This window comes from Chelonus insularis, unplaced genomic scaffold, assembly GCF_013357705.1.
Source record: "Chelonus insularis isolate UGA/USDA-ARS -01 unplaced genomic scaffold, ASM1335770v1 contig_28_pilon, whole genome shotgun sequence".
Classification (NCBI taxonomy): Eukaryota; Metazoa; Arthropoda; class Insecta; order Hymenoptera; family Braconidae; genus Chelonus; species Chelonus insularis.
The window spans coordinates 259,711-283,378 of NW_023276469.1; the positions used below are offsets into that span (position 1 = coordinate 259,711).

Below are 23,668 nucleotides of genomic sequence, written 5' to 3' on the forward strand. Positions count from 1 at the left end.
CACGAACAAGGAGGATGACTTGCCGCAGCAACAGGCGGGCAAGAACCTCGCCAGTGCTGGTTGACGCGGACAAGTCACCCTGTAGTTGAGTATGGCCGGGATTGGTCACCTTTCTGAGTCGTCATTGGGTAGTTGAGCGGGCAGTCATGTATCTCCACATGACTGTCTCCCGATTAGGAAAAAATTCAAAGTTTTCAAGGAGATTGAAACTGTACTAAGTTTCAACATTCTCCCCGCCATCAGCAACTTGATGCTGATCATTGCTTGATTGGTCGTCGTTGAGTTGGTCATCGTGAGGTGAGTAGGGAAGAATAGCCAGTTTGGTGATTGGTCTGGTGAGTTCAGTTGTTGCTGTCTTGAGCTTGACTACTCTGGTGAGTCCATCTGATCCTGGGATGAGTTGAGTGATCTTGGCAAGAGGCCACTTAGCTGGTGGGAACCTCTCATCAGTGAGTAGAACTAGAGATCCAACCTTCAATTGGTGAGAACGGTGATACCACTTTGAGATTGATAGTTGTCGTTGCAGGTATTGAGAAGACCATGTTTTCCAGAACAGTTGCATTTTCTGTTGTAAGAGTTGCCATCGAGTCAATCTAGATGGTTGAATAGTGAGTAATGATGGTTCTGGAATTGCTGTAAGTGGTTCACCAATCAAAAAATGAGCTGGAGTGAGTGTTGACAGATCATCAGGGTCTTCTGTGAGTGGTTGCAAAGGTCGTGAGTTGAGTATAGCTTCAATTTGGATGAGCAGAGTATTGAATTCTTCAAAAGTGAGTGCTGTTTCGCCAACAGTACGGTTGAGATGGTATTTAATTGATTTTACAGCTGCCTCCCACTTTCCTCCCATGTGAGGAGCTGCTGGCGGGTTGAACTTCCAAGTTGTTCCTTCATTTGTCAATGAGTAGTGCAGATGAGAAAATTCTTGAGTTCCCTGATTGAATAGTCGCTTGAGTTGTGCATCTGCTCCAATGAAAGTTGTGCCGCAATCACTGTAGAGTGTTGTGCAGATGCCTCTTCGCCCTGTGAATCGTCTATAAGCAGCAATAAATGAGTCTGATGAATAATCACTGACAAGTTCTAGATGAACTGCAGAAGTTGAGAAGCAAACAAAGACACACATCCATCCTTTTTGATGTTTGGCGCCTCTCCCTTTCCATGACTTCAGAGTGACAGGACCAGCGTAGTCCACGCCACTAATGGAGAAGGGTCGAGATGGGGTGACTCGGCTTGCTGGTAGTTGACCCATTAGCTGCTGTGCTCGTTCGCCACGTTGTCGAGCACACTTCATACAGTTAAAAATAAATGATCGAACTGGAATCCGACCACCCAGAATCCAATAAGATCGCCGTATGAAGGTGAGTGTTGCTTGTGTTCCACCATGCATTGTTTTTTGGTGAGCGTCGGCGATGATGAGTTTTGACAAGTGAGCAGTCTGCGGTAGGATGATTGGATGCATAGTATCACGTTCCATCAATGAGTTAGTGAGTCGTCCACCTACTCGCACAATGCCTTGAGTGTCAATGAAGGCAGTGAGTCGAAGTAGGGCATGTCCTTTTGGTAGTCTTGATGAGCTGATCATGTTGAGTTCATTCTTAAAATATGCAGACTGAGTTGATTTGATCCATAGTACTCTAGCCCGTTCGATGTCGAGTGGCGTTAACGGGTAATAGAGACTTGAGTGTGGTATCTTCTTGATGAGTTGGCTAACTCGAAAGCAAATTGCGGTTACTCTGAGTAGTCGCGTGAGTGATGAGAATTTTAAGAGCATCTCCCAATGCAATTTTGGTTGATTTGATACCACATTGAGTGAGAGCCCCGGTCGCTCTTCTATTTGTGCTTGTGAGTCAAACTTAAACTCTTGAGTTGGCCATGTTGATTCGTCCTTGATGAGCCACTGTGGGCCTGTCCACCACAGTGAGTGCTTCTGGAGTTGGGAGATAGTAAGTCCACGTGAAGCACAGTCTGCTGGATTGCTTTTGCCAGGTACGTGTCTCCACACGCTATTTGGAGACAGATCTTGAATTGCTGACACTCGGTTTCTGACAAATTCTTTCCAGCGAGACGGGTGAGCTTGGATCCAGGTGAGTGTAACTGTTGAGTCTGTCCATAAATAAATGTGAGTTGGCTTTACGTCGAGTATTTGGTGGACGTATTTGAGTAATTTTGCAAGTAGTAAGGCTGCACTGAGTTCTAGTCGTGGTATTGAGAGTTTCTTGAGTGGAGCAACCCTTGTTTTTGAGCAAACAAGCGTTGAGTGTATCTTATTATCTGGTCCAATCGATCGTATATAGATAACAGCAGCCATAGCTAGTTGAGAAGCATCGGAAAATCCATGAAGTTGAACTGAAGATGAGCTAAGGGTGTTTAACCATCGAGGTATTGAAATTTCTGATACACAGGTGAGTTCTTGACGGATGTTTTTCCACTTGGTTTCAAGATGAGTTGGAATTGGATCATCCCAGGAAACTTTCGACAGCCAAAGTTCTTGTAGGAGTGATTTTGCTCGTATTATGAACGGAGCAAGAAAACCAAGTGGATCATACAGTTGAGCAGTCTCGGATAGAATAATCCTTTTTGTGAGTTTGGAACGTGCGCATGGTGGCTTTGAGTTGAACTTGAATGTGTCTGATCTTGGGATCCATGACAGGCCTAGCAATTTTGCGCTGCTGTTTTCAAATATGTGAGTTGTTTCAGATGGTGAGCTTGTTGAGATGTGCTGGATAAAGTTGAGTGAGTTACTGTGCCATTTTGCTAATGGAAATCCTCCTGCAGCACACAGTTGAATTACCTGTGATGCAATTTCTTTGAGTTGTTCATGTGAGTCAGATCCTCCAAAGATATCATCTATATATCTGCCTTTAATGAGTGGATCTTTTGCTAGCGGGAATCTCTGTCCCTCATCCTCGACAAGTTGTAACATAGTGCGAATTGCGAGGTATGGAGCGGATCGAGTGCCATAGGTGACAGTTGTGAGCTGGTATGGAACTGCGTTGAGTCGATCATCAATCCAAAGGATTCGTTGCAAGTCCCAATCGTCCTTATGAACATTGATTTGTCTATACATTTTTGTAATGTCTGATGAGAAGACAACTCGATACTGTCTGATCCAGATGAGTATGTCTGCAATGTCTCGTTGAATTTTCGGTCCAATATACTGAAGATCATTGACCGAGAGACCAGTTGATGAGTTGCTGGATCCGTTGAATACTACTCTGAGTTTTGTTGTTTCACTGTCTTCACGTAGAACACCATGGTGAGGCAGGTAATACGGATTAGAGTGTGAGTTAGAAGCACAAGAGCCAGCTGAATGCTCCAATGACCCTTCTCCTGAGACCCTCAACCCTCCTGATACCGGAGTATCATGTGCTAAGGTCATCCCAGTCGTCAGATCACCAGAAACAATCACTGGTTGTCCTGTCTTCATTGATGAGTGTGATGTTACCTTCACCATGTGTCCTAGATCTTCGTATTCTTTCATGAATGCTTTGTAAAGGCTAGCATAGGAGTTGTTCTTGTTGAGCAGTTGAATTGTTCTTTTCAGGCATCTATAGGCTGTGTTAAATGATGCTCCAAGGTGAGTTGGCGATGTTTTCAATGGAATTCTGACAGTGTATCTTCCAGTATGATCACGTGAGTGAGTTGTTCGATAGTGAAGTTCACATGATTCATCATCTGGTGAATTTTGTTGAGTATCACTGTCAGCTATTTCGTCTTGAGTCCAGAACTTTTGCAATAAGTCGTTGAGTTGATTCTCTGATTGTTCAACAACCAGGTGAGTTGATGCATGATGAGTCGACGATGATGAGTGAGGTATTGGGCCAAGTATTACCCAACCAAATAATGTTTCTTGAGCGATCAATGCTGATTCTTGGCATCTGATGAGTGATGGCTTGCTAATTAATCCATAATAATCAGCACCCACAATAATATCCACTGACCGTGGTGATAGATAGTCAGGATCAGCTAAGTTGAGTGATTCAAGTTCTGGCCAATGTAGATTTTCTTCAGTTATTGTTGGAAGAGTGGTTGTGAGTTGTCGTAATATGTGAGCCTTTACAATAACTGATTGTGAGTCATGACGAGATTGGAGCTTTATTAAAGTTTGACCTAGTGTGTAAATGGTCAGTTTATTTCCAATTCCTTTGATTGGAATTGTTGAGTGTTGTCTCTGGAGTTTTAATGCTGACACCAGATTGTTTGAGATGAATGTTAATTCAGACCCTGGGTCAATGAGCAGTCTGACAGGTGTAGCTGAGTGGTGAGTGATCAAAAGTGCTTCAGCTGTTGCCAAGAGTACAGCAAATCGTGTTGGTGAGTGTTCAATTTGGTTGAGTTGACGTTGATGATGAATGACAGCTGGCACTTGAGATTGATCAGTAGGTTGTGTCTGAGTTGAGCTTGATGGTACACAAAATGGCACATTTAATCCTCATTTTGACTCTGAGGCTTGAGCGGACGCAGGTTTGTCTTGAGATGGCTTCTGGTCGAGATGAATCATGGTGTGATGATTTCTGCTACAAGTCTTGCACTTGTGTTTCGAGTTACATGATGCCAGTGAGTGATGACCAAGACAATTGAAGCAAAGGTAAAACTCTTTCACCTTTTTGAACCTTTCTGCTTCTGTTAACTTCCTGAATTTTTCACATGCAACTATGTAATGATTCCCTTTACATAGATCACATGGATAGTCAGACTTTTGGCTAGCCTGATGAGACGATCTAGCTTGCTGAGTTGATTTTTTTTGAATTGCTCCTTTGTTGTGACTTGTAGATGAGTTGGACTGGTTGGATGACGGATGAGCTGATTCTAGGGCTCTTGCTCTAGCATTCAAGAATCGCATTAAATCCCCTAGTTGAGTTGTGCCAGTTGAGGAGCTTCTTTTCACTTCCCAAGCCTCCCTAAGAGATGAGTCGAGCTTTTTTGTCACAATGGTGATCAGTATATAATCCCAATGTTGTACAGGGACGTTAAGACTTCGTAGTGCATCAAGATTTTGGCGTAGATTGCCGCTGAGTTGATCAATGTCTTGAGCAGTCTTTATTGGAGCTGGTGAGTTAGTCAATAAGCTGTCTATGTGAGAGAAGATCAACCTTTCCTTGTCATCGTATCTTTCGGTGAGTGTTCTCCAAGCTGATTCGAATGAGTCATCATTCAATGGAATGTTCTTAATCAGTAGAGCTGGTAGTCCAGTCAGACTGGATTTTAAGTAATGGAGTTTCTCTACATTTGCAAGTCCGTGTCGATCGATGACAAGTGATTTGAATAAGTCACGAAACTCTGGCCACGTTGAGTATTGACCATCAAACGATTTCAGCTTAATTTCAGGAAGTTGAGCTCTTGTGAATGGAGTGTATATTGATGGAGCTGGAGTAATCCCTGCTGCAGTGAGTGATCTTTGGATTTCTCGACAATGTAGTTCCGATTTGAGTGAGTGCAGTTGGTCATTGGTTTGATCAAACAGATTATATGCTTGATCAAACATATTATCAGTCATGTAAGGGTGTCTGAATAGTGTAACACGACAACCTTTACCAATGAGTTCATGTTCAGCCAAGAACTCTCTCCAGACTTGCTTGAGCATCTCCATCTTTTCTTGAATCAATTGAAAAGTCATGGTGGTTCTGTTTACGTCATCAGCTTGCACCTTCATCCTTCTCAATTGGTTGAGTCGAGCCATTTGAGTTGCAATCTTGAAGCTAGTTGGACCAGTCAAGTCAGGAGACGGTGACCTAGATCCTTTTTTCTGCTGTGATTCCTTTGGTGGGACGTTGAGATGCTCATGTTGTTGTGATGAGTGAGTTTCATCAGCTGCTTGCTGAGGGGTGCCTGGATTAATAACTGTTTCTGGCGTCTCGTGGCCAGCTTCCACACCTTCCTCTGAGTCCACGTGAAAATCAGATGATGGCTTAATTACACGTTTGTCAACCATTTTTGATTATCTAAAAAATTCAGTACGTATAAGACTGAGGTGTTATGTTGAGTTTGTTAATATTTTTACAACCAAAATGAACAGAAAAATTATTTTGGATGTAATTCAAGAAAATAATCAATTTTGAAGTGAATTAATGAATTGATTAATTAATTAATTAATTGAGAAAAAGAATGATTTGTCTTGGTTAACAAAAGAACAAAAACCTTGTGAATGAGTTTTTCACAAAAAAAATATTACAAGGAAAATAATAATTTCAATTGAGTTGAGTTTCAGAGAAGAACAAAATGAATAATAATAATAATGAGCTGATCAATATAATTTTGATAATCAAGTGTTCACCAAGCACTTGAAGTTTGAGTTTATTCTCACACAAAAAATGTTTGTTTCGCGTTGTTGTCACCAACCAAGGAATGTCCAGCCTTCTTGAGTTGTTTACACTTGAGTATAATTCACTTGAATTATTTCACTTGAATTTTATTTCACTTGAGTCACTTTAGTGTACATCAAAAATTGTTTGAAATAAATTCAAAAAGTTGAGTCAATACACCAAACTGAAGTTGAGCACTTCTGTGTCTATCAACAAATATGAGTGTCACTGAGCACTGGAATGTCTTTTGAATTGAGTCTAGACGAGAATCTTTTTTCACAATGGAGTTAGCGAAACCGGATAAGGTGCCTTATCCGGCTCGAAGGACCAAAAAATGTTGCGATTAAGATCAGAAAACTTAATAATTAAAATTAATTTGTATCGCTAAGGTGACAGGGAGTGGACTGTAATCCTTTCGGATGGATGAATGTAGGTCGATACATCCAGCAGTGGGTGAAAAAAGATTCTCTTAACACGTGTTTTCGTATTGAACAAAAAACGGATATATTTCTTAAAAAATATATATATAATCACTATCACAGTATTATGAAGAAAAATTTAAGTCTATGAGTTCTTCTCTTATGATTTAGTTTACTAGTAATTATGAGTTCTTCACGCCTAACGCACTGTCTATGTGTTGTCTCATGAGCCAGGCAATGGTTGTAGGATGAGTGAGTGAGACACAACACTTGAATAATGCCGGTACCGCGGCGCGATGAATAATCTCTCGTTACAGAGTGGCACTTCGATTTTTGTTGAGCTTATAAAACATCAAAATGATCTTGAGGATGATACAAACACTTATGAGTTGATTTTGGGCCCAAACATTGAGTATTTCACTTAAAAACTGAATTGAACCGATGAGCGTCACTAAGCACGTGCGATGTGCATGCGAGACACGAACAAGGAGGATGACTTGCCGCAGCAACAGGCGGGCAAGAACCTCGCCAGTGCTGGTTGACGCGGACAAGTCACCCTGTAGTTGAGTATGGCCGGGATTGGTCACCTTTCTGAGTCGTCATTGGGTAGTTGAGCGGGCAGTCATGTATCTCCACATGACTGTCTCCCGATTAGGAAAAAATTCAAAGTTTTCAAGGAGATTGAAACTGTACTAAGTTTCAACACACGTCTACATAAAAAGCAATATGGCTGACTGTGGCAGCGATAAAAACTGTGAAACAATGAGTGCAACAGATTTTAGTAGTTTAAGTAGTGAAGAAGAGTTAGAAGAAGAAGCAAAAGCAATTACTAGTGATTTATTACCGAAGAAATCGCAGTCTAGGTACACACAAATTTATAATGATTTCATGACATGGAAACAAAAAAAGAACCTCAACTCTTTCTCTGAAAACGTCTTTCTCGTATATTTCAAAGAAATATCACAAACTTTAAAACCAAACACTATGTGGAGTAAATGGTCCATGCTAAAAAGTGTACTATATCTTCATCATGGGTTAAATTTAAACAATTATAACAAATTGAAAGCATTTTTGAAAAACAATGCAAAAGGTTTCACACCTAAAAAATCTAAAGTTTTCACGTGGAATAATATCTTAAAATTTTTAAATGAAGCAAACAACCGTGAACATCTAATGTCAAAGGTAAATTGAATGTATATGTATATTTTTCTGAAATTCTTCTTTTGTATAAAAACTTATTTTCATTAAAATCTATATAATAATTTTCATATTATAGGTTATCCTAATTTTTGGAATATCTGGAGCACTTAGGACAATAGAATTTTGCAATTTAAAAAATGAAGACATTGATGATATTGGAGAACAGTTTTCAGTTACAATAAGAGATACCAAAAATGACTATCCAAGAAATTTTATCATTGGTAAGATATTCTACGACAAAGTGAAACAATATATGGCACTGAGGCCTCAAGATACAGAATCCCAAAGATTCTTTCTTCATTATCATGAAGGGAAGTGTACCAGGAATGTCGTCGGAAAAAATAAAATTGGCGAAACAGCAAAGTTGATTGCGACGTTTCTACAGTTAAAAAATCCTCATCTTTACAGTGGACATTGCTTCAGACGTACTGCAGCAACATTGCTTGCGAATTCAGGTGCTTCCGTAGTTCAATTAAAACAACTTGGAGGTTGGAAGAGTAGTACTGTAGCTGAAGGATATGTAGAGAATTCTCTACATAACAAGAAAGTAATTTTTGATGCCATCACAAATCAAGAAAATAATATATTTCTTGACAAACCCAACACAAATATTTCTTCAACAACACCTGCAAATCCTGATATAACTTCAGATGAAAATAATCACTTCAGTGATTGGCCAGAAAATGACGAAATGGATGCGGAGTGGTTTAAAAATATAGATGATCAATTGTGCTCATCTTTAAATGAAATACCTGCTAAAGAACCATCAAATGTAAAGATGAGTACGAATTCAGGACTACTTCTCAAATCTATTGAAAACCATTCGTCTTCTAAACCTTCTATCAACCAATCAAAAGAAAATATCTCAAAAGAAGAGTCTAATGAAAATGATATAAATCCTCACAAATTTAAGACTTCCTTTATAAATTTAACAATAAACACTGTTCAGAATCTTACAATTAATTATAACCAATGTGGAAAAAATGAAAAAAAATCTACAAAACCCATATAAAATTGTCATCAATAATAGTATTTTATGATTGTTTAATTCCATCAACATAGGAATTCATATAGTTAACAAAAGTTTATAGAGACAGTGTCTATCATGAATATTTAAGTGTTTTTTCATATTCTTATTGCTTTCTAAACTTTCAATTGGGTTCTTTAAGTATAGTAATTATACACGTTCACAGTCACCTGATTTATTGACAACATATAAAATCGAAAAGCTAAAAACCAGGTGACCCTAAGTTATCTTAAGTATTATAGTCGAACTGAGAAAAGAGTGGACAAAATTTTGTGCAGAGGCCTATGCATCCCCCCTCTCTTTTGTCCACTCTTTTCTCAGTTCGACTATACTACGTTAAAAATTCAGCAACGTTTATAAAAGTATTACCAACTGTGTGATTTAAATTAGTTTTCAAAACAATTATTAGATATCTAATTTAATATTCTTGTTCCAAAGTATTGATACTTATAAAACTTGTTACTTGTTCTAAATATTATTTTAATAATATATAATGATTCGTTTAAGAAATGTTAATTATATAATCTAAAATGTATTCAAACAAATATTACTTTTAAAAGTCAGTAATTTTAGAAAAGTTATTGCTAACGTAAGTTTCTAATAAGCTATTAAAAATTCTACTAACTCTAATAATCTGTATCAAACAATATTGTTATTAATAAATTTTATATTTTCATTGAAAATTTAACAAGACCAATAAATCCTTCAACTTATGAAATTAACTATTATTATCAAGAACTCTCACCCTAAATATTTAAAGAAAAAAAAAACAAACATAAAATTTTATCATAATAAACTTCCATTTTATTCATCGTTCAATTCAATCTCCATCCACCATGTATAATAGGTACAATGTCACTTGAATATTCCAGAAGTTTGTATGCTATCTTTTTAAAACAATATTCAGTATATTTATCAGACTCTGGTAAATTAAGATAAGATGCGATCTCTTTGGAAACTTGGGTAATTTTGCCTCTGCTCATGTCTGTAGGAAAACATCTAAAGTTGTGATACCGGAGAAAAAATTTGTCAGTATTCACATTTAGCGGCCTTAATAACAAATACTGTAGAACTATGTGATAAAATTGCTCTGTTATAGTGAAAGATTTTGAACGAAAATATCTGTTGTTAATAGTGACTTCAAAATGAGTCCCTTCATCCTGAATATTCTGAACTTTAATATTTTGTAGTTCCATTGGTTTTAATGCTCCAGATATTCCGAATATTAAAATAACCTAAATGTACATATATACAAATTAATACATAAAATTTTTATTATATTTTTAAGTATCATTGTTATGTCAATAATTAAATTAAGATTATATTTAACATACCTTCATGCCAAGGTAAATGTTATCAGGGGCACTTTCTATGAATTTTAAAATTTCTTCCATAGTAAAAACTTTTGTGTCTAGTAACTTGCAGTTATCTGTTTTAGAATATAGAGAATTATTAAAACTTCCTGAAGCACTCATTGTAAAGAGCAAAATTTATTTTGCTATTTAATGCAAAAATAAATTGTGTAATGAACAACGTTCATTTAGTTTCGACGTGAATCTAGTCTAGTTGTATTAAGTGACGCACATGTATGTAATACGCATGCGCCCAAAAACCAATTTCGTGTTTTCTTTAAAATTTTGAAAATTGATAAATTTTTTAAGTTGTAACATTGATTATTATTATCAAGAACTTTCGGCCCAAATGTGACAAAAGACAGTATACGCACCTCAGGATGAAAATGGGTTATATCAGACTGCGTGTCTGCCACCCTCGCCTACGGCTCGGGTGGCAACCGACACACAGTCTGATATAACCCACTTACGCCCCGCGGTGCGTAATGTACTATTGATTACGACGCGTAGATTAATGCTACCTAGGAACCATCATTCGAGGGATCATTATTTTTTTATAAAAAAGAAAGAATATATCATAATTTTTTTTTTAATTTTATAATTAATATATTAATTAATATATTAATTAAAATATTATAATTAATAATAATTTTTTTTAATAGAAAAAAAATTGACTTGAAAGAGAAATTGTTTTTACTCTAAAACCTTTTCCTAATCACCTAACATCCTTGAGACACATCACCGCCATTTTTTTTTCTACGGTTATTGTTTTGCTAATAATTATAATATTATCGCTGAAGATAATTTATCATCAATCAGGATCGGTTAAAAAAAATAAATCGCTGCCGATAATTTATCAGTGCCGATAACTTATCACGGTCGGTAATTAATGCGGATCAGAATCCACTTTTTTTGACTTGGCCGGTATTGCAGAGTGATCCAGAACCGGCCCTGCTTATCTATTAAAATGTGTTTTGGAAATTAACCGCTAGAGTAAGGCTTATATATAAAACAGAAAAGACTTTCGATAAGACAGTTCAGCCACAGACATCATTGGATTCGAAGCTAAGTAAACACCTTAGATTGAGAAAATATATTTAGTAGTGCATTGTTCGATAAACATGGATGACATCAACAGCATCGCTAATAATACGCAAAAACCTGAGAACTAAATGGCAGAATTAGTAACAACAAAGCCGTATAAAGTGACAGGGCTAAAAAAAATTGAAAGCAAAGCATGGTGATGCAGTCATTGCAACATTAGATAGTGAATTCATTGTTTTTTTACCAAAAAGACTGGTTAAAGCGTTTAAAGATGATGATAGTGCATTCAACATGTTCCTAGATTTTGTCAAACGCAATAAGCTGACACTTCAATACTCTGGTGAAAAATAGAATAACTTTAAATTCATTGAATCACATGAAAACAACATCTCAGAATATTCCACAGAGCAAGTCAATCAATTAAAGAAAATTACACTTAATTATGTCATCAAAATACAATTAAATTTATATTAATGATTATCAAATAAATTTTTTTAAATTCAAATATTTTCTGACAATTATTTACAGCACCCTCTAACGAACAACCAATTAATTGCTAAGTTCTTCTTAAAGAATTTAAATCTTTCACCCGCCACAACAGCAGCGTCACAGAATGGAGGAAAATGGTATTAATTAAACACACATTAAAATTCTAATTTAAGTCGCCGAAATAACAACGCTATTGAATGATAAAGGTTGGTAACATTTATCGCCTGGTAATTGAGAACAGTTACCGACAAATAATTTGAATAAAAATTCAAATTTAAATTTTTACCCGCCACAACAGCAGCGCTACCTTGATCGGTAACAATTACCAACTGCTGATCGGTACAGCGCCATCTAGCGGGAAATCGGCAACCACGCCCACAGTCGGTAAGTTATATACTCGGTCGGTACGTTACTCCACCAAGGATTCGCTTTCCTTAGCGCTTCACGTCGCGGCATAGACTTTTCGCAAATGTCCGTTAACTCATCTGCGAGAGTGTCAGCGAATCCGTCAATGTTCATCGGAGAGTTCAGCAATGGTCCAGCAAAAAGTGTGCTCTCTAGCTCGGGTATTAGCTTACCGAAGACTTCCCAATCGGCTGCTTTGACATTGAACCGTCGGGTTGCCTCTGTGTAAGTTTTACCCTGCACTCTACTTCGACCAAGCTGGATTCCGATGGCCATATGGTCTGATCCCTGAACCCACTCTCTCTCGACTGACCATTCGCTAAGGTACTGTGACAGTCCCTAAGTAGCTGCGGTCCCGTCAATGTACGATTCTCCTCTTGGAGAGCTGTAAGTAAGGCCTTCTTTAATTCTATTGAGAACTTCCAGACCGAATTCGGTGAAGAAGTTTGCAAGCTTTTCCCCTCTGGTGTCGAAGTCTGGTGACCACAGAGGATATCGGGCGTTCGCATCCATGCAGATAAGAACTTGCTTGCCTCTAAGGGTCGTTAGGACCTTTCGTAAGTGTTCGATATGAACTTCGATTGGGTCTTTATGCTGGAAATAATGTGAAATAGCGTAACACGAGTACCCAAGCCCGTTAATGAGGGCACACGTACAATGTGCAGTACTCAGTTCGTCTATATAGAGCATCTTGAGGAGAGGGTTGACTACGACAATAGCCGATTTGAGGTTTTCCCGTTTAAGGGTTTTTGCAGCGACTAGGGCTTAGCCAAATCCTCTGACTTCGTGGCCGAGTGGGGCCGGTTTTACTTTCGGATATTTTCTTAATTACGCTTGATTCTATCTTTGCTATTACCTTGAGGGCAGTAGTCCCTGTGATATGTGTTGTAGTATCGAGAAACGTGTTGTATAGAGATACGTATTGGTTCTGAAAACATAAAGTAACTAGGGTGGTTAGCTTATGTGCATTTCTGTGGAAATGACACATTTATGATAATGTAGATATACAAATAAAATATTTGCTAAATAAATTCTTAAAAATAACTTATTTTATATTATCATTACTATTAAGTGTATGTATGTATGTATGTATACGTGTATTTTCAAGCGAAAGAAAAAATTGCGAAATGCAGTCGAGAAAAAAAAACTTCTTTTTTATTGTCCACAAGTGCGTAAGATCTGTCCCCGTTTTATTTTTATTCCGCGACAGTTTGCTTACCCGCGTGATTCCAATCAATTTATTAGACATCACGAATATTTTATATTCTAACTGTCTTATTTAAGTTCATTTTTCATTCCAAATGTCGTATTGCCGATTTAAAATATCAACTGAATAATTCTTATCATACAGAATGCTTTGTTCATTGAAATTATTCATTTTATTTGCTTTCTAGATATGTTGAAATGTCTTCTGGCAAAGGGGTTTTATTTCCGTGCCAGGAGAAAGAGAAAAATAGATTATGTGGGGGAGAAGGATGAAAGATGGAAGACGTGAGACAATATGCGGTCTGATTTTTTCGTACGGGGAGTAAGGGGATTCCTGGTTATTGTAGAAATTGTGGAGGTTCTCTAGGGAATAGGGATGGTTATTTTAGGGGATGTGGAAATGCACTGGGAAGCGCGGCAAAGGTTGTACAAGGTCTCTCTCTCCGTCCTTGTCATTTGGTTATATGTTTCTCTGTCACTTCTAAAAAGTTCTCGCCAGTTTCGAGAGCTTATGAATTTTGATTAGGAATAGCTCGGGTATTCCAGGGACTTGGCGGAACGAAAAGTCAATTGGATTTTTTAGGGATGTAATTTTTCTGCTAGTTATCATGTGTATGGTAAATGCGTGTTCTCACCTACCTTTTTCTCCCTCGGTGGTAGAGCTAGTTGTACTTGAAGAGACAACGTTGAACGAGAGGAGAGAAAAGCAATGATTTTACTTGAATATTACTTATTAATTAGTTATTAATTATTAATTGAATTTTATAATGAAATTATTATCAATCGAATGAAATAATATTTTAATTAGTCAAAATGATCGAATAGCAACAACGACGATGACAAACACACGCAGCTTCGGCGTGTAATAGCGATCCGTCGGCTCGCGATGTTTATGGAAATGAATGTGCACTGTTTCCAGCACTCCTTAGCCGTCCATTAATACCTGCAAGTGTGTTGGGAATTGTCTTCCACGCAAAGTAATAGTAACAATCTGTTTATTTATTGTACTTATACAACTACGCAGGATTTTACCAATCTGCGACCTGAAGCGGACCTGCTTTCGCATGAATTACAAAATAATTAACTTACAGTCTAATTGAGATTGTACTAATTAATTATAACAATGAATATAAATTAATATAATCGTACAATTCTCCGGAATACTAGCCGGACACGAGAGGAACAAAAGGTACCAGTTGCCAGAAGGGCCAAGTAATATCATGAACAATTATAATATTATATTACTATTAATAATGGCGCGGCTCGCCCTATGCCGTTGTAGAAGGTACAAAAGATGAAGTACGAGCTCACCGTGATGATATCAGACGGGGTGATCCTTCGAAGCGCTGCTGTGCTGGATGTTGTTGAAGGCTTGACCGTCAACCGACCTTGGCTGGTAAAACAGGTCTCTGGTGTGCCGGTCATGGCTGTCGTGTACAGGCGATAGATGGCATGATCGCTGCATCGAATAGATGGCGTGGGTACTGAGGAGATGACGTTGTTGTGGAACAGGTGGCGTTGTTTCGCTGAAACAGTAAGTATGGTCCTCCCCGAGAGGGCGACATAAGTCTGGCTGTTCTGGAGTCTTGTTCCGTCTGGCATGGATGGCGCCACTTGTCCGAAATGGACAATGATCCTACTCGTCTTGTGACAATGTAATGAATGAACATGAAGCAAAATTATTTTGTAACCAGAAATTTAAATTACATTCCACCACGAAAAACAATGACTGGTACGATATCTTATGTCGGTAAAAAAAAAAAGTAATTCAACTTATTACCAAAGCGAAGCAGAAGATAACAGCATTTACTACTAGTTAAAAATATAGGTTAAAAACCATTAAAAACCAATCAATGAATTCTATTATTATTCAAAACAATTTTTTTATTAATTATTCTTTCAATTATTCAATTTTTTTTTTTTGATACTATATTTTAATCGAACTGATAAACAGGATAATTGAACTGGTGAATAGGAATGTATATATATGCAGCATAGTCAATGCTACTATCTTCTGCTTCGCAGAATGTCTAGTAGATTGATTTGAATTACGCGGGTAAGCACACTGTCGCGGAATGAAAATGAAACGGGGACAGGTCTTACGCTCCCTCATTTACTTGTTATAGTCTTTTATTTATTTACTATTTAATCTATGCTAAAGGTATCATTCACTCTTTCATTCCAATGATTTTCGCTTTTAAAGTTTTGCATTTGCTACCGTTTTGACTATTTAGTAGCAGGTCAATTTACAGTTAAAGTAGCTGTAGCTCTTCATCAAAAATTATCATAGTAGTGACATCTAGTTGAAGAAAATGGTGAAAATTGTTATAACGATGGAATATCTTGTAACATATGCTATGGATGTTACTATATTTTATTTCTATACACAAACGGAATCTCGCAGTCCCGCTAAACCATTCATCCAGTTTAATTTATTGCTACGTGTATTATCTTGTTTCATTTACAACACTGAGTTATCTGAGCAATAAACTATCATCAAACTCCAATTAAAATTATTTTATTATCAGTAAATAAGGAGAGTAGACTGGTGAATGTATGTTTATGCATCAAATTGAGATATTTCTGTAGGTAGATAGATATTTTGATTCTGAAAAAAGAATCGTTTATTTGTTCTTACAATTAAAAAATGTATTAAAATATTATATTTTTTTTATTTAGATCCGAATATCTTATTTCAAAAGGATAATTGTACTTTTTTGCCAGATTAAAATCAGCTTTACAGAAGTATCAAACTATAATCCTGAATTGTCACGCAGAAACTGATTATCAATAAGGTAATGTATTGTTAAATGTTTCATGTTTACTCAAACATATATTGAATTTTTTTCCGTAATTTTATGATAGTTTAAATAATTATATATAACATTATATAAAAACCTGTGAGGTTATATTTTGTTGCTTTTATAGAATGATTTTTAGCTATAGATGTATGTTACGAAATTATTTTGCTGATTCGGTTTTAATATATGTTTGATTCTAAAAAATCCATGAATAACTATAATCGATCGTATTGTATATTCTAATAGCTGCTCAAACTTTGCTATTAATGAATATTTTTCAGTTATAATGTTTATTGTAGCTTGTTGAGTTAGACTTTGACTTCATGACACAAACTTTGAGCAGAAATACTGTAATCAGAATGATATTCACTCTTTTAATATGTTTATTGATAATAATTTATTTAGGCTTATGAAAGGATTATATTATAGTTATAAAAGATCACTCCTTATGCTAATCAAGATCTATTCGAATACCTTATAATACAAAATATGTACATTATTCCAGATGTATAATTTTATGAAATTATAGAAACCTTTTAAGGTTTAAATATGAAAAAAAAATTCTGACGGATTGAGGTTAACTACTATCTAGTAATAATTGGGTTAATAGTAAACTTATCTTTTACTTTGAGTCATTTCAGGATAATTTTACCTGAAATCAACCGTAATTGTGGTTAAGAGTTGTTTTTTTTCGCAACCGTTGCTCTACATTTTGTTATGTAATTTTGCTCTTTAAAGGTGTCAATATGTAAACCATATGCTTAACCTTAGAGACTTTAAGTTCCTCTTTTTAGTCCTAGCCTTTCGACCAATAGACAGGGATGAGGGGATCTTCGATAGAGAAAGTAAAAATGTGTGATTTATATAAAAAACAATAACAAAATTTTATTGAATGAAAATTATTGAAAAATTATAACAACAATTTAAACGTTACCAACAGATGATTTCTTTTACTCTGGTCGAGATGAATTACAATTAATTGGTCCTCAGTCGATGTTCCAGTCAGCGCAATTATTCACTTTTTCTCGCGAATTAATTTAAATATCAATTTAAAAATAATTTGACGATCAAATAAACTTCATGCAAAAATTTACAAACTTTGAAGTATTATCAATACACTACTCAAGACTTATGATTTCAAGAGATGTTCCACGACGATCTGATCTCGATCTTACTTTTTCGACAACTGACTGATGCATCAAACCTTACGTATTTATTTAGTCGAATGTGACATAATTAGAAGTCCCTTGCTTCAGGCGCGCACAAGTCCCTTCGCATGGTCTTTTCCCTTTTTGGAAAAGCTTAACGCTCTTCTTATGTCACGTACTCTTTTTTTAGAGTTTTATTGCTTTTCGCCACGTGGGTTTTCCAAAAGCAATAAAATATCTAAAAAATGACTTCCTCAACTATTCTTCGAAATCCTTTCTATTTTAACGAAATCTTAGGAAAACTCAAAAAAAAATAACTTGAGTAATAATCGTTAACCTCAATCCTTAAGTTTATCGCTATTCATTTTTAGCTTTTCTTAAAATATATTTTAAATAATTATATGAAATAATTAAAAATATATTTAGACATTACAATTTAAAGAAACAAAATTATATTATGGTAAAAAGTAATTCAAACGTTGCTCGTCCATTCTCTGCTTAAACTCTCTCGTTAAAAAAGTAACAATCCTTCACTCCAATGTTTAAATTATTTCGAGTTTTTAACTCAAATAGATTAGGCCAAAGTTATGTCTTCATGTTTTAGAATAACTCAGTCGGCAGTGTACTGGACTGTGTGGATCCGTGGATGCCGAGATCGAATCTGACCATAAACATAATTTTTTTGGACAAAATTCTTAATAAGTTTCAATTTAGATCTATATTTAAACAACAAATCCGTATAAATAATAAATCTCGAAAACGAATTCAAATTTCCTTCCATTAAAGCTGATTTTTTTTTGTGGTAATAAGATCCTATTGGAAAGTTCAATAGGTTTACTCTTAATTTGATAGGAAATTTCGACAGTATTGAAATCCCATTAAATATTATTTAGTCCAATAGGATTACACCGATTTCAGAAGAAAAATAATTTTCAAAAAGATTTTACAAGAAATTTCCTGTACATTTTTGCCATTGAAACGTAGTTTTTCAACAAGACAGTTTAAGCGAGGTTAACAAATCTATCAGGAAAAATGAATTCTTATGATATTCCATGCGAAATTTGTAAAAAATTTAATAATATGATTTCATGAGTAGAAGAAGGGGGAGTAAAGTGAAACACCAAGAAAAAACTTTAGTTCAAAAATCAACCATTATATTAACAAATGTTAATAATTTTTAATGCATTAATAAATTGATAAACGAAAAGTGCAATAGGCGTTTCTGAACTTATTTTAATAAAATAGTATATTTTCGCGAGCGTTTCACTTTGTCTCGGCGTTCCACTTTACCCTCCCTTCCCCTCCATATCAGAGTTTATAAATTATGATATTTATTGTTGATTTTCAGGTAAATCTATTTCTCGGAGGCATTATTGAAAATACTCGAAATACGAGTATTCTGCTTTTGAGCAGTCGATTGAAAATTGTTATTGTTCTTTATACGAATAATCTCCTTCCAAGCAGCCAATTTTAAAATCAATTCGATCATATTGATATCATTATATATGAAAAATAATGTCAATTAAAAAAGAATATAATGTAGATGCTTTTAGGAATGGAGAACGTCTATTTGATGAAGACATAGATTTCTTTGCTTTATTGCTACATCATCAGTTCGGTTATGTTTTTTTAGAAAATTGGAGAACTCAGCTATTAGATCTTTTAGAGCCTTTGGATTTAAATAAAAGACATGTTCAAATATTGCATAATCGAGCTGGTGACTCAGATTTTAATTATCATGCTTCTGATCATTGGGTATGTATGTATTGTCACAAGACGAGTGGAATCATTGTCCATTCCGGACAAGTGGCGCCATCCATGCCGGACGGGACGAAGTCTCAAGACAGCAAACTCATGTCGTCCTCTCGGGGAGAAAAACATTCACTGTTCCAGCAACCACGCCACCTATTCAGCAACTACGCCATCTATCACCAACAGACACGACACCTATGACCAACACACCAGAGGCCTTTTTTACCAGCCAAGGTCGATTGACGGTCAACTTCCAACAAATTCTAGCAGAGCAGCGCTTCGGTCAAGCAAAGAGGGCGGAGTCAACGCATGGTGGGGGATCCCGCCAAAACGAGACGATATACCTCGACGCATGACGCGGAAGCAATTAGTTGAGTTAGTTCAGTTGTCGGTTACCAGTTATCCAGTTAGCGGCGAGCCAGCCAGCAATTACTCGTACACGCAGTTAGTCGTCTAATCACGTCATAAGTCCGGTAAAATAAGTACATTGTTCCCGTGAACGGTGAATCGTGTCACGCGCTCAGTTTCGATCGCCGAAAGCATCGCAGCTGAATCCAGGTGGACGAGTTGGACGGACATACAGGTCGAGACGCCAGGCAGTCTCCCGCACAACCTCCTTCACCGAGAGAGTCGCAGAACACGTTGCAGCCGCTCAGAACTAGAGAGAAGTAGTCGAAGGACACCCAAGGGCACCATCAGCCGACGGCAGGAATCACTGCGGTATCCCAGGATTTCCTCGTTTGATATCATCACGGTGAGCTCGTACATAATATCTGTACCTTCTGTAAGGGCATAGGGCAAGCTGCGCCATAATCAATTGTAATACACTATTATAATTATTAATGATATCACTTGGCCCTTCTGGCAACTGTTAATTTTCTTGTTTCTCTCGTGCTCGGCTAGTATTCCGGAGATTGTACGTTTATTATAATTCATTTGAATTGTTCATATTAATTATTATAATCTCAATTAGACTGTTAAGTTATATATTCGGTAATCCATGCGAAAAGCAGGTCCGCTTCAGGTCGCGGATTTGTAGAATCCTGCGTACAGGTGTAAAGCAATAAAATGTAAAATAAAGCAATAAATAAACAGATTGTTCATATTACCTAACGTGGAAGACAATTCCCAAGGGATAACATCCTCCTGCCTATTTTGCATGCATACTTGCAGGTATTAACTGACGGCTGAGGAATACTGGAAACAACGTATATCATTTGCATTAACATCGCGTGCCGACGGATCGGTATTACACGCCGACGCTGCGTGGGTTTTATCATCGCTTTGCAATTTTATTATCTCAATTCATTAAATCTATTTAATTTGATTAATACCAATTAATGATTAATTCAATTAAAATCATTGCTGTCTTTCTTCTCGCTCAGCGTTGTCTCTCCTCAATTACACCGGCTCTACCAGCGAGGGAGATAAAGGTAGGTGAGAACACGCATAACTATACACACATTATACGCAGAAAAATATCTATCAAAAACCTAATTGACTTCCTTCTCCGCCAAGACCCTGGAATACCCAAGCTATTCCTCATCAAAATTCATAAACTCTCGAACCTGGCGAGGACTTCTTCGAAGTGAACGAGACAGATGAAACAGGACAAAGACAGACAGAGAGAGACCTCATACAACCTTTCCCGCGCTTCCTAGTGCATTCCCCATTCCTTAAATTAACTATCCCTATTCTCTAGAGATCCTTCTCAATCTCCACAATATCCAGGAATCCCCTTACTCACTGTATGAGCATTCCAACTATATATTGTCTCCCTCAGATATCTTCCCCTTTGTTTTCGATGACTATTCAAAAGAACATGATCAAGCAATTAAACGCAAGCGAAAAATATTGAAAAATATTATTCCAATATTTCCTGAAAATTTAAAAAAAATCATATTGAATGGTAAAAGATTGACCGATGATCATATGTTACAGTTTAAATTTATTTTAGCAAGTTGAACTAATTATAACAACCGTGAGACATTATTTTTTGCTAGACCATGTAACATAGAGCCTATCAAGCTTCCTTCCTTATTGACTTGATCATGGACCTGAATTGTCTCCGTGAGGTTTTGTATTTAGTCCATATCTGATCTGTCTTGAGCTTTTTTGCCCTGTTAAAAGGTCTCCTCGTTTCCCTGTGAGCCTTTTCAAGCTCCCTGTGCCACCCTGAGACTCTCCTGCAACCCTGCATCACCCTGGCTGGGCATGAGCAACTAAAGGCCCCTGCAATAGCGTCTCGTAGGTCCAGCACTGCCTCATCGAGGCCAGCCGGAGACCCTACACGCCCTTCCGTTCCGGGTTCCCCCATGAGTCTCTCTAGTTCCTGCTCAAACAGGCCCCAGTCAGCGCTTCTTGGGTCCCTACGAAGTTGCGGTTCCACATTGTCCACCTCCCTTGTCAGGGTGAGATTAATGCGCCGGTGGTCCGACAGAGTTTTCTCTTCGTCCACCCCCTACTTTCTGACGAAATCATAGATTTTCGCCGTAGCGACAGTTATGTCGATGACCTCCTGCCTGACCGAGGTAACAAACGTAGATTTGTGCCCTCTGTTCAGGACTTCCAGGCCGTGCTGAGTCAGGTATTCCAGCAAGCTAGCCTCTCTCTCGTTAGTGTCACTGCTGCCCCAGAAGGTGTGATGAGCGTTGGCATCACATCCTAGTATGAGTTCACAGTTCGTCCTTCGGCAGTACTCCACGAGTCGTTTGACCTCCTCAGTGGGTGGTGATTCAACAGAGTCATAGGGAAGGTATGCCGAGCCGATAACGACATTAATCGGCTCCCGCCCCAGCTCTATTTTCACCTGTACTGCCGCCAGATCCCTTGTGCAGTATTGGCTGAGCCCCACAGGGTTTAGTTCTCGTCGCATGAAAACGCATGCCCTAGGGTCCCTATCACCTTTACTGCTTATAAAGGATCCGCCTTTGGCGTCTCCCTTCAAGACCTCTCCCTCCCTGCAATAAGGTTCTTGGATCAGGGAAACATCTGTGTGCTTCACCGCTAGGTCTCGACAATGTAGTGCCGCGGCCGAGTAGCAGGAATGCGAGTTAATCTGCGAACTCCGAAAACGGCCATGTCACCGTCCCTTCTTGCGCCCTGTCCCGTAGGAGGGTGACCCGTAGGTTCTGCTTCAGGCCTTACCATGTCGGTCAGCCTGATCTGAGACAGGACCCTCCCCACCTTTGCTAACTCCTGGTTCTTTGTGGGTCTCCCCCGTGCCCCAGGAGTTGGCGTAGCCCGTCCACTGGTCTGAGGTTTGCCTTCTCCACAGTTCGCTTTCTCAACCCTGGGGGTACTACCTTGGAGGTCCCTGCCACCGGTATTGTCTCTTTCCGGGTGCGGCCTACTTCCCCTCCACAGCCTTTGGCGCCTCGTAGAATCGAGCTCTGCCTGGGCCGCAGTAAGGACTCAATCCTAACCCTTTCAAGAGCTTTAATGACTCGTCGTACACACCAATGACTAGGTTAGTCAATGTTGGCGTCGCCTTCGTGCTCCATACCCGCCAGAGGTTTGTGTGCAGTCCGGCGTTTTGGCCTTCGATTCTTTTTAAGATCACCGCCGGATCCACCGGTGACCCTGGGGAGTCTTGGAACTTTTTTCCTCTCGAGGTTTACTCCTTCTAAGACCTTCATGGAAGGGATTGTCTCCTTGAGCCATGTGGCTACTCGTTCATCAGGACAGTTAATCCACAAAAGCTCTTTGTTGAGATTGTGGCCCTCGAATCCCAGAACAGTGTCACTTTTGATGGCATCGTCCAGGGCCCGAAGACGTCCTGCCAGCACTAGTTCCCCTTGCTGCTTACTGAGGGTCGCAGGATGATAAAGGTCTGGCGCGATGGCCACCTTCTTACCTCCCGCAGCCGCTTCAGCACAGCTGCCAGGCCCAGGTGCTATGCGAGCCTTCTTCGCTTGACATTTTCCGTCGGAGGGGGGGGGGCAATCCTCCGACCTCTGCCTTTTGGTGTTACCTACGGCTCCGGTAGAGGACCCCGACTTGGTGGAGCTAGTGGCCCCGGTATTTACCTTAAGGTTGGTCCCGGTTCCACAGGAAGTTGCCTTGCCTCCAGAGATCCCGCCGGTTACCACAAGGGCCCCCGGCTCCCTCTAATTTGGCTCAGCTCCGGCTGTGCTAGCCTCATATTTCTCCAGTTCCAGCAACTTAGCCCTCTTCAACCTCTTCTTCGCTGCCCAGCAAAGCTTTTTCTTATTGGAGCGTGACGGTGGATCAGGTTTATCGAATTTCTTCCCCTGATCCTCCTTGCCGGTAGCAGGTCGCTCCTTACAAGGCAGCTCGGTTTGTACCTCGCCATCCTCGCTGGTTCGTCCCGCCTCGGCATTTTCAAGTCCTATCTCTTCATCAGAAGAAATAGGACCCCCACTACTCCGAATGTTGCTAAGGTCATCCATTCGAGTCCCACGAGTGATGAGGAAATAAAGGTCCACCTGTGCAGAGCCTCTTGCACAGGCTAGCTACAATGGGGGTCGCCTGGTACTCCAAGAGCATCGTTTGCGACCCAGTGT

General features: G+C 38.4%; 1 protein-coding gene across 1 annotated transcript; it reads right to left on the minus strand.

Annotated features, from left to right (window-relative positions):
* Positions 1-214: 214 nt before the first annotated feature.
* Positions 215-5,929, minus strand: LOC118065273 (uncharacterized). Its single transcript, XM_035080444.1, has 2 exons — positions 4,611-5,929; positions 215-4,397 (listed from the first exon to the last, which is right to left on the minus strand). The coding sequence occupies exons 1-2, from the start codon at positions 5,927-5,929 to the stop codon at positions 215-217; spliced, it is 5,502 nt and encodes a 1,833-aa protein (XP_034936335.1).
* Positions 5,930-23,668: the final 17,739 nt, after the last annotated feature.

What these genes read in the sequence shown, in the direction of transcription:
- LOC118065273 (XM_035080444.1), bottom strand. Translation starts at nt 5,929, where the DNA reads ATGGTTGACAAACGTGTAATTAAGCCATCATCTGATTTTCACGTGGAC. An exon ending in AAGTTAACAGAAGCAGAAAG is followed by an intron (nt 4,398 to 4,610) that starts GTTCAAAAAGGT and finishes TGTACCATCAAG; the next exon opens with CTCAACTCAGACACAACCTA.